Here is a 15,810-nt window from a genome sequence, read left to right on the forward strand (position 1 = left end):
TAATGTACTGGGCTAACTATTTATAGTGTGATAGCACTTGAAGACCTCACATGCTACTGAGAAGCAGCTGCGCGGCGCACTGCAAGGGCAGGCACTGTGTAAACCCATCCTCACGCAGCTCTACCAGCGTTTCTCAGCCTTGCCCCATATTGGCCTCAACCACTGTAGTAACAGCTTCTCCTCACAGCAGGCTGCTGACAGTACTAAAATAAGTCAAATTATTCTGTTGTTTGTACGGGCTGGGGGGCAGCACACACAACACACATGGAATAAATGAAACTTGCAAAGTTATTGTCAGTTCCGACCTAACCAAATTTGAAATTTATTCTGTAAAGGTTAATAACAAAAAATTGCAATACTCATTACCTCAATAAATCCTATTAGGAACATCTCGATAAATTAATCTTTTAATTTGGAAGGACATTCTTCTTTACGTACAGTGCCCAACAGACCTCTGAAATGCATGGGATACATTCACTCCAAGCAGGGGCTAATAATGGAAGACTCTGATCCCTTCTGAGATAATTACATATACACACAATTTAAAAACCTTCTGGGATTTACTATCTCAAACATTAAATAAAGAGTGAGAGGCATCAATGCCACACCTCTTCATCCCTCTGCAATAAAAATGACTAAGACAATTGCATGGTACTTACTGTACTTGATTACACTCAGCGTTAGATTGATCACGTTCATGGTTGGCCAATATGTAATTATGCTGAAGAAAGACATAGCCTGGATACCTTTGAAATCATTTGATAAACAACAAACTTTGGTGCTGATCATGAGCGAAGTATTTGTTCAGTAAGCTACGCCAGCATGACTTATACAGAAGACTGCAAGCTGGATTCAGTCCGACAGTTTCCTAGAGATGGGAAGTAGTTGCTTGGGTAATGTGCCTCCTGAGCTGTCAGAGCCTCTGCAGTCCATGAACAGGCACTCCAAATCCCAGGCTGCTGCCTTTCTGCCGGGATGGAGCAAGAGGTGTCCTTCTTTCTGCCCACATACAGGCCTGGCACTTACGTGGAAACTACTGAGTCAGCACGACACACGCCACGACTCCAAACACGGAACCCAACCACTTCAGCCGACACTCTTGGACATACCTGGGGTAGACTGTGAGTACTAGAGATCTTAACTAAATAGTACCAAAGTAGTCTTTCTGATCAACCTGAATGACTGCCTTCATAGAGCTACACCCTCTTTTCTATGGTCTTAAACTTTGAAAAGAACTTTGCAACAAAGTTTTTATCTTCTTTGTTCAGTGGACTTCAGATACATTTGAAAAATTCACCTAAATCCTGGCTTGGGAATTCAACTCTTCCTTCCCGTGTTTGTCGAGCCACTTGTGTATATGCTCTCTTCCTTCTCTCTCCTCTCTCTCCTGTACAGTTCGCTACCCTCCTAGACGGCTTCTGTTGTATGCTCATACTCTACCACTTCTGGGTATCGAATGCCTCTCGTCAGGCTACACATCTTCCTACCCTCTGTTTCCAAACAAAGAGCTTGGAAGTTTTATTAGATATTTAAATAAAACAAATACATAAGAAAACCCTTCAAAACACTAGCTTTGATCTAAATGAGATGCCAGGATTTTCAAAACATGACTTTAGCATCAAACAAAGATTCTTCGAAAGCTGAAGGCATTCACCCTGGAAAGTTTCCTTCTCATCTAGGGTGAGTGAATTTTCCAAGCACACTGAAAATTATTTCAAAGAACATGAAAAACAAAACAAGAAACTTCTATTGAGATGACAGACAAGAGGTCAAAAAAAGTTTGTAATTTTTTCAGCATTTTTAAACCCAAAAATTGTATATGGGAAATGATTTTCTTTTTTTTTTTTCCCATAAAGCCACTTAATAATCAGTATGATTAACAGAACAGTTTATTTTTTTGGGGTGGTGGTGTGGTTTCTTTCAAGGAAAAAATTTTATCTGATAACAGTTAATAGAGACATCTTGATCAAAATATCTAACCTTCTTCAGAGAAGGTCGTACTAATCCGGCTGCTGCAGTAGCTGCAAAAACATTAAAAAAACCCCAGGAAGCATAGAGTCAGAGTTCCTTCTTGCAATTCTGTATTATTAAAAATATCAAATTATCTGTTAAAGTGAATGAGAGGTATTGCTATCACTGAAGAATATCATACGGGAAGAATAAGGTTATTGTAAACAGATGATAAAAATTAAACTTGAATAGTGCACAGCCATGAACTTCAGGAACAACAAGGACACTTGCTGCATGGAAAGCAACAATGGAAGAAAAGAATTTGAATACACTGCTCGTATACTGAGGAAATCAAGTAAATCTCTCAGCTTAAGCCAGCATTAGCACAACTCTGCCACCACCAGTCACAGCGTAAGTGGTGCTACATACCAGCTGTAAGTATTTTTAAGAAAGTTATCTAAAAGCTAGTGAAAACAGATCACCCCATACGTCTCAGACTAGCCTCGATCACCGCCTGTTTCTTTACTGGGTCCACACTAAAATCCTTGTTGTACCAGAAGCTAATTTTCACTAGCTGTTACGATCACTGCCCTAGCAGCCCAAATGTGGTTGCAGAAAGTAAACAAGATTTCACAAGAACAGTGATATGTGACTGATCAAAGTTCTCCTTCTGGGGGAGCGTGGCCACGAGCATCGGTTGAGGTCGGCTGTCTCTGAACCTGCTGCAGTAGTAGAACAAAACCCACCAGTCTGTATCGGTTACTGGTTTTAAAGCTGCGGTGTAAAAGAGACTGGTGTCTATGGAGAATAGTTTGGCACTTAGCCCAGCTTTTCTGTGGCAGCTGCAATCTTATGTAAATTATGCTGGAGCATCACATTTCAGGAACTTCCCCCCAACTTAGCCACCCTCGTACTCACAGAACATACAGCTGGGAGGCGGGGAGCAGCCATGATATGTCCTACTGCACTGGAGACAAAAAAGGTGCCACGCTTTCCTGAAATAACTTCTATTGCGCAAACAATCACTCCATTAGATGGGAAGGAGAGATCTGAAGTCCAAAACACGTTACAGAGTGCTTTCAGTGAGCACAGCACTTCAAAGCTTCAACAGTTGGCGTGGCCACATTCACACGCAGCTCTACAAATGCGTTATCTGGTCTCTTGTTGTCGTTTTGCGCCTGGTGCTGGAAGCTGGCCTTACACGTGGCACATTTAGCGTTTCACTTTTGGGGTTCCGTGGAGTAGAGAGCCCTACTTCACCATCTCACTTGAACAAATGCACAGTTTTATATCAGAGAAAGCGTAAAGTCAGATTTTAATGCAGACAGTTTTGCAAGGACTACTAACAAACAGAAAAAAACCCCTAACATCTCGCAGGTGTTTCATCCATTCAACTCACCTAATACATCTGCAAACAAGCACATACTTCAAGCTTCTTCACTGACAACTTTACGTCGCAATGCAAGTTGACTATGCCACATAAGAGTCTAAAACAGTTTTTCTTGGATTACACGCATTTGCAGTTCGGAGTTCTAGACCTATTCAACGTCACTCTGGGTTTCAGATGGTAGGTTACATGGAGGTGCAAAGCCTCAGGTTAGAAAGGTCTAGACTACATTACATTAAAAATCATTTTGTGCTTTAAAAACTAAAACATTTATTCCTGTGCAATCTTTAGCTACAACTGTCCGGCTTAAAACTCTATGCGACAAAAGAATTGCCCAAAGCAATTACATAAAACATCTAAGTTTTCATAAAATTGGTATCATTGTTAATTTTGCACTGAGCTGAATTTAAAATTGTAAATCTCTTACGTGGACATACGGTTTCTAGACTTGCATCATTAATTTGAAGACTAAAAATTCCAGGTTATTTTGATATAAACTATTAACAGGTTATAATCAATCATTCTAGAACCATCACAGGCACCAACAGCAAAAAATTGGCTTTACTTCTAAAAAAGGCATTCATAGTTACACTACAGCATGATCTCAGGGTTTATTATTACTAGATTATTATTTACTGTTGTTATTATCCTTGGTACTTATTCTCAAAAAGCCTAAGAGTAGATAATCTTTCACAAGAACAAAGATATCTCCTATCAAGTCTGGTGTAAAATTCACACCAGAGCCAAATTAGGAAATGCAAGATAGTCTCAGCTTCCAAAAGCTGAAACAGTTAGAAGAAAACAGATTGTTAATGAAAATTTTGTTTGTTAATTCTCTTAAGAACTACCAGCAAGCAATAAGGATTTTCAGATGTACATACACACACACACACACAGAGATTTACCCATCGTTACTTTAGCAGTTGTACTTCTGGCCAATGCACATGCTTTAATTCAAATAAGCATTCTGAAGAATCACAGAAATTGCTTGTGTAGTTGTGGCATCAATATATTCTCCACAAGTTCCCCAAATAATGAGTGAAAGTGTGTTTGCTGGTTATTTTTCACCACCAAGACTTTTTAGTCTTTTCTAACAGCAAGTTTTAGCTAACTACCAGGAAAAAAATTACTTTGTGTAAGTAAAGACAAAAACTTATGTCCCAAAGCCTGCAGAAAATACTCTTGAGGTACTCAAAAAGAAAAGAAAACAAACCACTTCTTTAGCTTTGTTACTTTTTTGCTTGAAAATTTTCAGTTAGTGGCTGTGATTTCATCAGCAAACTTTCCTGTAGAGCTTCCCTACATAACCAAGGGCAATAGAAAGAACTACAGAACACTGCGCTCAGCAGTTTTACAAAGAAATAAGGAGATGGAGCGAAAGGGCGTGCTCCAACTTGCTTCACTGTTTTACCATGACTATTTTAGAATTACAGCAGGCTGTTACGATCACTTCTTGCCTTCCTATTTTCTAAAACTTTAGTAATGCAACTTTGCTATGTTATCAGCTACGTTTACCTTGCACGTACAGGGAAACCGCTCATATACCTCTTGTGCTAGAACTAACAAGCAAAATTTGTATTTACGTCTAAGGCTCAGGTTTTCAGGCTTAGCGAAGGTATAGTAGCCATATAGCAATGTCTGTCACAGCACACTTTTCTGAATGAAAGAAATCCAAAAGTGTCAAAAAGCAAATGGCATCCTGTTTTGCTATTACAGTAACTTCTAATTTTGTTTCTCTTAACACCTGGGAATCTTAGTCATTTCTAGGTCTCTCTTTTCTGTTCTGTGATTGATTTTCTCTTCAGAAGACCACTACCTTTTTTTGTCTACACATTTCTGGAGGACAATTTGTAAATACACAATTTACCCACTTCACCTAACCCACTCATCTTTCAGAATGGAGATGAACCCTCTACTAACATAACTGAAGACACTGCCCAAGTTTTTAGAGTCCTTTCAGCAGCAAGCTTGAGAAAGAAGCACACCTGTCATAGATGGGAGTGCAAAGTATTTTCCTACTATTTTAATTTTTACACTGATATTCCCAGGAGAAGATTCCCACCACTTCTCTTTGTGTCTTAGCGGTTACCCGAGTATACTGCAAGTGCTAAATTTCCATTCAAATTCTTTATTCCTCCTTTAAAAGCACAGAGTTCAGTTTCACAGCTCAAAGTATTGCCACACCTTGCTACAAATGGGTCATATACTCACTTTTCCCCTCTCCTCTCCATCGAAAGGAAAGTTTAAGGGATCGCTTTCATTTTCTGAAGTGTAATTTGCAGTGCTAAAACATCCTTTATTTCATTGCAGTAAGAACAAAAAAATCCCTCGGGTATCATATTCAGAACATGCAATGGTTTTAAACCATGTTTACCATTTGCTTCTAGAAAGACCCTTTTTAATCATACTTGCTAGAAATCAGATGCTGTAAACCATCATTTCTAACAATCCAAAGTGCCAGAATGGCAGCAGGGAACATACAGAGTTAAACAACTTGAAAACCATTTCAGTACAATTTGAGAGAGAGAGAGAGAGAGAGCAGAGTATCTAAAGTGAATTATCATTAGTCAGGGATTTGAAACTATTTTAAGTAATGCAAATTTAATGCAACAGATCTGCACTTCTCTACACTACGTGTTTAGGTTGTTCACCAGACAAGGAGCGGGAGTAACTCCACTTAGAATAGCTGAAATTAAAAAGTGATATGGTATCAATGAATCCATGATATCGTATATAATATCCATAATATTTAGTAATATCAGTAATAGATATTACTGGTATAGATATACTGATACAGATATAACTTCCTAACTTCCATTTGAAACATGATGGGTGCCTTGAAGGAAAACCTAGTATATAAACAAAGATGTCAAGGATGAAGAATCCATGCTGTCACCATCTGAGTTTAAATATTATTCTCCCTGGTAAAAATTCTCAGGGCACGATCTCTTGACGCAATCAGAAAGTTTCCATGCTTAATGGCTCCCTTTGCTAGCAAGAGGTTTTCAGTTGCAAGTACCACCTCAATTCAGACATCAAGAAGAGATCAACGACTGGGTATTCCAGACTGGCCCAGTACTCAACTCATTGCAATACAGTCTTGTTAAAAAGAAAAAAGAAAGTCATCAGTACAATGACAAATTGTGATCTACTCTTCCAAAATTTTTCAAGATGAAGTCAGAGAAATAATTAGAAATAATAAGCTTGTTCTGAAACGGAAGAATGTAAAATAAAGGCAATAGCCAAAGTTTTAAGTTACGTAATGTACCACTTGAGAATTTCTTGTTTGATAGGCTGACAAAAACTGCCTTTCTGTTTATAATAGAGAAAAAAAAATCCAATGCAGTTGCATGGTAGGGTCTGGAAAAAGCAATTTTAGTCATCACCTCTAACATACAGCACACTTGTTCTTTCAGGGCATAATTTACTATTTCTCTTTGAAGATCCTCTTCCTCAAGGAAAACTTAAGTCTGGGTATGCCAGGGGAAAGAAAAAGGTTTGGGTATGTCAGACAGACATCGTTTCAGTACAAGATAAAGGAATTTTCCTTCCCTTTGGGTAGGCTCGACCTCACAAGACATGCCAGGACAGATTTATGCAGGTAGCCTTATGAATAGGACACAGCCTTGGGAACCTTTGAAGCAGGAGCCCCATGAACAGAAAACCACGCGAAGGAAGGACTCTAACTTCCAGGGACTGGTATTCTCTTGCTGAATAGCCTGGTGTTGCAAAAGTTGAACAAGGCTATGTAAGGAACACGCAAGGGAACTGCGAGAGATAAATACACACTCATAAGGAAACACAGATAGGTGTACGAAAAACGTGAGCGTAGGGAAAAACTTCAGCTTTAGACCAGTAGACAAATGCTGAAAGGAGACAGATTATGGACGGTATACTCTAACATTTTATTAGTTAGCAAAACTGTCATGTATATCGAAAAAAAGAACATGCTGTAACAAAACACTTCTAAAATTTAGCATCTATGCAACTACATTTGTAATTCTTGCCATTTATCCCATTTTCCCTACCTGTTATTGCTGCTCTTACTTGTTACATCACGCATATCATAAAAACAAGACATCCTCAAGGCAAGGCTCTCTCCTTACATTTGGAAAATACCTGGCACATCTCTCAAGCCACTGCATTTATATGCAGGTTATCATCGGGCTGTTTTCTAACATATCTGGAGAAGTATTTTTTACTTTTCAGACGCCGCTCGATATGTTCTTCGCAGAGCGTCAGTTAAGACACACAGCAAAAACAATGGTTCTACCAGGTAAGAAAAAACATAAATCCAAATACTAGACACAAGCACAGCAAATACAGAGCCCCATTTAAACAGAGGCAAGAACCCCCACCTTCTTCTACACGAGACTAAAAATTACGCTAGTACTTTTCAGAAATTTACCTATGATGTTCACATCAAGTTAACACGGGAATTATCTCTCACTACTGTTAAAAAACCAATGTTTGCAAGCTGTGAAAGAGCAAAAGCATTTTTTCCTGTTGATGGAAATTAAACCAAACCATTCCTAACTTCAGAATCTTCAATATCAGAGGTTACGTGGAAAAACAGCTAGTAGAACATGGTCATGCAGAGATGCCAGAAACTTTTAAATACAGTTTAAATTTACTATGACTTGCAAAACACTACATAAACACACTACTCACTTGTTTTGAAGGACAGTGCTCGTTCTTCTCATCTGTCATCTTCCCACTCTTCGGTGCCCTTCTTGGTTGCTTGATGCTGGTTTTTATAGCAGGCCGGCACACATAATTCTCAAGGTTCTTGGGAGGCTTTTTCGTTCGCTTTGCTTGAAGACCAATCTTCAGTTTCAAGTTTCCCTCGGAAAAGTTTGTTTCTTTCACTGAAAACTGTTGCTGTGCATCAGCCAGAGCCTCATTCTTCCCATTCTCGGTACTGTTCCCCTCCCGATTCTTCTTCTTACTGTCGTCGTCTTCCTTGGTGCAACTTTCTAGCTCTACTTCTCCTTTTCCCACCAACGTGCCAATGTTTACTACAGAGGGGCTTTTCCCAGAAAACCCTTCAGAATCAGAACCCAAGCCTAACATAGCAGTATTCCGAGGGTCCATCACAGGCGGAATATATGCCTTCGGGTAATTTTAGGGAAGATTTACAGAGATATGTTCCACAGAAGATCTGTTCTACTATTGGTAGCCAGCATCTTTTACTCTGAAGAAGAAAAAGACAGACAGAAGTAAACTTCAGTTTTCTAGCAGAAAGGAAATGCATAGTAAAAACAATTAGAAAGCAAATGATCATATCTCAGACAAGCACAATTATGCAGTTCATGTTTCAAATCACCAGCCCTTCCTGTAACCTACTACAAAAATACAATTTATCTGTAAAACCGCTCTTAGACGATAGGTGAAAATCAAAAGTATGTGACTATTACAGTATAATTTCCAGTTCATCCACAGGACACTTCAAATGATGGTTAACACTTTTAATATTGATCATCAAAATAACTTTTCTTATTTAAAAGCAGAGCCTAGCTACTCCTAGTACTCCACTCTTAGCCTGGACCCACTGAAACAGTTGCATCTAAGGAATGATGCAGCTGATGAAACCTATGATAAAGCATCCAAACCCCAGAGACAATCCGATTTTAATCATCTGAGCCACTAGGAGAGTTGAGCTTAACCTAAGTATGCATTGGTTTCCAAACACGCCACAAAATCTGCTTCTTAGTTGAGGACTTTCCACAATTCAGGAAGAAGGATGGGAAGCCAGGAAAAAAATCCCATCAAACAACCCCAGAAATACATTCACACACAAATTTGCACTTCCTGGAGGACGGGAACAGAAAAGTCCACACTTCTACCATCAGAGACACTGTTACGTATATATAATTAACCTATTTATTGTAAGATACTAGAGGGCACTTTTTCATCTTAACTGCCGTTAAGAACTAAAGCAAAAGTTGATTTGACTCAACTTGCTAATGCCAGGGTTTCAAACCCCTGGCTGGCAGACTACTCGCGCAGTGTGCCAGCACAGCCTCCCGTGCCTGCACGCGGACCACCACAGAGCCGTAAGCCGCTGTTACCCCCGCTGCCAAAGAACAAACAAACTCCGCGTACCCCATTATATTTTTATCCATGGAAACAAAAATCATCACAGAAAGAATCCGCAGAAGATAGAAATATGGTGTATTGGTAACTACCAAAGAGGACGACTCACAGGTTACAAAGGAGAAGCTAAACATATGCATTTCAATATGGTCAGATATTTAGAGTATGATGTCAGAGAAAGGACGCAAGGAATGTTTACAGACCTGGGGACTTGAAAATCAGCAACCCTCAAAAGGACTCTGTGCATAGGATGAACAGGAACTCCCGGCAAAATGCAACAGCCACAAGGACATACACAAACCTTGTAGCGTACTGAAAAAGTATCAGCTCTTTTTGACACTGCTACGACAACACATTGTCCACATGCCCATGACCCCGTGCGTATGGCACACCGAACCACTCCAGATCAAACCCTACGTAGCCTTAAGAGCAGCTCGGGAGAGAAGTTCTCCTTTCCCAAGTTCCAGGAGCCAAACCAACAATCCAGGTGGATGTATTTGTTTTAGGGGCATTCTAAGCAGAAAGCGTTTAAATATCTCAATCATTTTTGAAAATTAAATACATCAGAAGCAGGTCTGAAAAAATATCACCGTACCGAAAAGAGCATCACAGGAGCTAAACCAGCATGATTTTCTGTTCTTATCTTCCAGACAATTATTAAGGCTAAATTGTAAGGAATGCTATGAAAGCATTTCAACAGTTTCAGTGAACTTCAAAATGAGTTTCAGTAGTTTCAAAAAGGTTTCAATGAGCTCAGCAATTACCCACGACATTTGGCCTCCTGGCAGGTCAGCACACGCATACGCGAGCCCATCAGCACATGGCAGGTCCCAAAGCCATACGCCTCTTGTCCAGACAGTAATTAGAAAAACAGCAGTGAGGAGGTGGTATTTTGAGGTGGCTCAGTAAACACAAGCACTGCATAAAAAGGGGGAAGGATACGGAATGTGAAAGGTGATACTGGGAGAGGATTAAGGCAACTGCAGTGGTCACAGGTTGGAAGTCAGATGCCAGGTTTAGCGGGGACAGAAGAAATGCCGCTGAGAACACAAAACACAAATCATTAGAAAGCTAGGCTTCATTTGCTACGTTCTCAGAGAAAACTAACTTATTTTCACATGTTCTGTGTACATTATTAAAAGGGGTTTCTGTCTGCAGCTATGACTTTTCAACTAAGAACATCCCTGAAAAACCAAAACTGGTATTATTACTCAGAAGACCAGAGGTAATGAGATAAAATCTCCATTATACAACTAGAAGAAATGGGTAGTGTGACACAGGGGGCTAGAAAGCAAGTTAGTGACAGTCCCTTGTTCGAGGCCCAATGTTCAGTCCATCAGGCTACGCCGTGTCACCAAAAATGGGCTTTTTCCTACATGCCAATGCACAAAGGAAAACTGGCCAGCAGTAAAGTAATTCTAAGCTAACGCGTGAATTTTTATTATTCAAGTTCAAGAAACGGAGACAATTCTACAGGCCATCATGCAGCTCTCAAATCTATGTTCACACAAATGTTTCCTTCTCTAGTGACTATGGTCCAGAACAGCTACCACACTTCGGTCATTTTCTTACGATTAAAATTAATTAGTAAGCTGAAAATCTGAAATCAAATTAAATTGAAACAGCACCATCTATACCGCTGTATTTGGCTCCATATTTCCTTAATAGCAAGACTTTAAGTAATTACACTCATACACTGACCTTAGAAACTGCAAGACCAAGACAAAGTGCACATTGAGAATTCAAGAACAACTGTGCTAAAATCTTACTCTGTGATAACACAGAATCAGTAACTATCCTAGAAACAAAGTCACAAAATTGATGGCTCTCGTAAACACATAGCAGGTCATTTTATTTATCCATTAACTCCTCTCTACACAGACAACAAAAATGCTAATCCTGGACCTAATCATCATTTTGCCTCGATCACGGCAATCTTCTTCTGAGTCCCCAGTCACCCCACTCTAATTCACAGAAAATGTGCCTGCCAATTCGATCATTTTCACAACGGTGAACTGATTAGATCTCATCTCTTTGAATCCCAAGAATGCCTCTTCTTCCCTACCTCAAGTTCAAGCTTCTTATCATTGTCTTCAAGGCGTGCATAACTGTACCTCGGCTCTCCACTCATTCCCGTTCCTTAGTGTTTTCTGTTTCACCAGTGACAACTATTATATGTGGTGGGTTTTTTTTTCTTTTCCCTCCTTTTTTTAAAGGAACACCATTGCTTTCTCTGTGCTACTCTTCACCCTTCGTACGCCCTGCTTGCACCAGTCCACAGGATCTGTACCATTCTTCTTGCAAGTTGTGCCTTAAGATCTCGTGGATGTCAATACAAATGAGCAGCCAAACGACAGCCACAGTTGAGATGCAGCTATAAAAGCTTGCATGAATTTACCCCGAAAACTCCAACGATTTGGTACTTTCAAGACCTAAAACTATCATATTTACCCATGTAATATAAGGTACATATCTGTGTCTTCGTGTTCCGCATTTGTTCCGTTAATTTGCAAGTCTTGTTTTTAATTATACTACAGGCTTCTTCAGGTAAGAAAAATGGACTGTGGACTTGTGAAGTACCTGCTTCGATGATACTGACCCCTGAAAGAGATCTTAGCATGTTTCCACTACAAAGACCTTTACCAGAAAAGCACTACATCCATCTGGTGTGCCCAGTAAGATTCATGGGAAATTAGAGCAGCGGAGCCTGATGGGCCATGCTCACTATTAAGTATTTTCTAAGCTTGCACGCTGTCATTTAACCAGACTGCTTCATAACTTTCAAGACTATAAAGTACCACTATAATCAAGCAGCATGGCATTCTCACCGGGCCAAAAACCCTGCTCAGCAATTCCCATCCCACTGCCCCCATTTTGCAGACCCACAACAGGTCTTTCCAAAGCAATATCAACATTTTTTATTTAAACACATTTTTGATGAAGGAAACTGCCATTTCCCTGGGGACTCTATTCCAAGACCTAATCCACATTTTGCAACAACTTTCATCCATGGGATCTTAGGCTAACATAAATTTTGCTAGATTAAGAACCATCCAGTATCACATGTCTACACAGCCTTAGAAATCATGACCAAGACATGTCCTAACCATCTCCCTAAGAAGCAGAACACATCAAGCTTCCAGCCTCTCATCCAGCAGATTCTGCAGGTCTCAAATCCCCCCGTAAGTGTTCTTCCCCAAAAAGATTAACTAGGAAGCACTTTAACATCAGTTTTGACATGTGCTACCTAGAACTAAATGGTGTTCATTAATGATCTTTCTAATGCCACATACAGTTTTAATACCTATTATTAATTCTTATTCCCCTGTTGATGCATCCAAAGCCCTTTTTGCCCATCATCTGCTAAGATTTCTGTTCTTCTGATCCCCTGCTTTTCCAGAAAAAAACCCCAAGGGTTGACTTTTACTGTCAGCTCCTAGATATGTTTCCCCCCCATCCCCTTAGCAGTATTAAAGGAGCTTTTTTTTCCTCTGTCCAATTTACTAAGTAATCCTCATTTCTGCTACTGCTTTTGTTGATGAAAACATATTGTGACTGTATATTTGGAAGGTGGGTAGTTTTCTTTTGGTTCTTTCCATTGCTTCAGCTCCAGGGGACATTAAAAAAATTCAGCTGAGCGTCTGAAATCGCAGAATATTACTAGTAACTCTATAGCCTCCCACAATCCCTCTGCATATTCCTAGTCTTCCTTCTTCTGCTATGGAAGATGGCTACTACACTCAGAAGTTCTTTCTCAAAAAGAGAATAAAACGTGTCATAAAAACCCCACAATATTTCTCCACATCACATATCCTAAGCAGCAACAAGGACCACCGGAGGTCACGGAAACAGGAGCTCAAGGACCTTGGATTACCTATGTGAGTATTTTTTAAATGTTTAGAGATGGAGACATTTGTCAGAAATAAAGTTACTGTTTGTGTTATAATATTTTACAAAAAGAATCTGTTAAATGTGTTTTTTGACAGCCATAAAATAACAGAGTACCTGTCTTGTCAAGAGGAATATTCTTCAGAAGTGTTTGCGGCAAAGGCGGTACGGGCCACGTGCTGGGAGAGCAAACGGTGGCAGGACACTTATTTTGTAGGAAGAAACGCAGAGGGCAGACAGGATGACACTTTGCGAGTATGCTCCAGTGGGAAGAAAACTTTGGTAGCAGATATAATGTTTCTTCTGGTATCTTAACCTTACTTCTGATACCGTACCTCAACTGAAAAGTTTGGAAACACGAGATTGAATTTTGACTTGCCCGATAGTTTTGTTCTTTCACTATTCATATGCAAATTAATATGAAATTGCTAACCACTGCATAACAAAACCTGTATTTGATCAGAGCAAAGGTTCGTTTAGCCTTATGCTGTTAGTCCCAATATTAGCCAATGCTGATTGCCTAGGGAAAAGCATAAAAAACCCCAATGTATGCTGTGGTAACTCCACTAAAATATTCTCCCAGCCTCTAAATTTGTGATTCAGGAACTTCCTGAGAGGTATGTCTCTACATCTAATGCCTTTCAATGGGTTTTTCTGAACAAAAACCTCTGTTGTTTATACCCACCTAGTAAAAGATAATGGAAGGGACATAGTAAACCAGTATTTCACCTTTAACTCCTGACATAATGTGCAGACAATGCCTTTGGTTATGCCAAAAATACCCCAGTGCGAGGATGGCCAAGCGCACCGTGTGAGCCACGCTGCACAACAGGTAACGCCCTGATACAGAAAATTAGGAACAAATACAGATTTTGCTTTCACAGAATAATCACATTAGATCTGCATATCAGATTTTTTTATTTTTCTCATTTTGAAGGCTGGGAGATGAAACACATGACCTCACTGGAGTGGAAGAAATGTGTCCACAATGGCAAAAGTCGACCTCTTGCCAATGGCAGCACAAATCCAATTTTTTTTTTTAAAGTCAACAATCCATTTGACAACAATACCTATTGAAAAGTAACTGTGATTCAGTAACTATATGTGCTATTTCCATTTTTCTCTTGTGACAACAGCGGTATAATTTATATCAATAAGCCTGTCTCTCACACCAAGTGTTAAAACTGGTTTTTGTATCCTCAAGGACAGTTTAAATTCCTGAAAACAACTGAAAACAAACTTTTTCTTTTTGTAAATTATGACTCAAATTATTTTACTGTTCATCATTACTCAAACATTGTTCATCATCACTCAAACATTAAGTGCTTTTTCGATGACTGTTCACTGCCTGTAGCAATCAAATGTAACTAAAGTCCAAAAAGAAGTTGCGATAATTTTGTCTTTAAAACCAAGATGTGCTTAGACACCCTCAAAATAAAAAAAAAAAAATCTGTCTTATACTCTTACACAGCTTAGAAAAGCTACTGAAGCTTTCATTTTCGAGTAAGAATGCTTCTTAAGAACTCAAGTAGGCAGACAGATGATGATTTTAGAGCCCATCTCTACCCATATGTTCAAGCAGCTGCTAGAACTTCCCCATTCACGCAGAGGCAGAAGCACCAGGGATGGTCTCAATGTCCTCAAGGACGACCACGTGAAACACAAGTCTTTCAGGATTCACCAAAAAAACCCCCTACAAACTCCCACGTTCTCGGAAAACGTTGCCTTTGCAGGTGCAATCTACACTAATGCAAGGAAGACAATCAACATAAACAACGGAAGATGCAAAAAAGGTACGCTGCTCTTGAAAAGGAAAACGGCGTATATTTAAACGTATGAACGTAAAGTCACAGATTTTCACCACGCATCCATCCCGCAGTCCCTGCTCCCCAAAACTCTCCTAACAAGACTGGAAAACCAGGGTAAGAACCCACTATCTCGAGTTTCCCTTACTGGCTCCCGACAACAACACACAACTACCAGGAGAGTGAATGCGTGTCCTGAGGCCATCTGATGGAAAGCCACATTCCAAGTAGTTTCTCCTTCTCTGCTAGGTAATTAACAGGGTGAAGGAACCACAAACCGAGGGTGAAAAACAGCAGTTAGAAAGTCAGGAGACTATCTAATAGAAAGAAAAGGACAGCAACACATTTTGGCTCCTGGTCTGAGAGACGGGTAAGGCTAAGATACGTTAGGCTCAACCACCAAATCCCAAATTACCCATCGTAAAACTAAAACGGGATTAAAAATCCAACAGAAGTAAAATTTCACAAGTATGATTTTGGGGGGGAGGACTGCAAGAAGAACAGCCTACAAGCCACTGACCTAACGAGCCAATATCCCAATAAGCACAAAAACCGATCTGCCGGAGAGACCGCTGCCTCCAGCAGCTCAGCACCCCCGGCTCCCGCTGCACCACCGCCTTCCTCCCAGGGGAAGCACCACCACGCTCTTCCCACCGGCTCTGCCCTAGGGAAAAATGAAAGTTT

At 39.9% G+C, this 15,810-nt stretch overlaps 1 protein-coding gene across 2 annotated transcripts in view; it reads right to left on the reverse strand.

Moving 5' to 3' along the window:
• The window catches only part of ASH1L (ASH1 like histone lysine methyltransferase), a 56,657-nt gene extending 48,148 nt beyond the window's left edge, over positions 1-8,509 (reverse strand). For both annotated transcript variants that reach the window (XM_059832439.1, XM_059832440.1), the window contains exon 1: positions 8,009-8,509. In XM_059832439.1, the coding sequence (XP_059688422.1) occupies positions 8,009-8,431 (423 nt within the window). In that variant the 5' untranslated portion in view covers positions 8,432-8,509. The remainder of the gene's footprint in view (positions 1-8,008) is intronic.
• Positions 8,510-15,810: the final 7,301 nt, after the last annotated feature.

This window comes from Gavia stellata, chromosome 33 (assembly GCF_030936135.1).
Source record: "Gavia stellata isolate bGavSte3 chromosome 33, bGavSte3.hap2, whole genome shotgun sequence".
Lineage (NCBI taxonomy): Eukaryota > Metazoa > Chordata > Aves > Gaviiformes > Gaviidae > Gavia > Gavia stellata.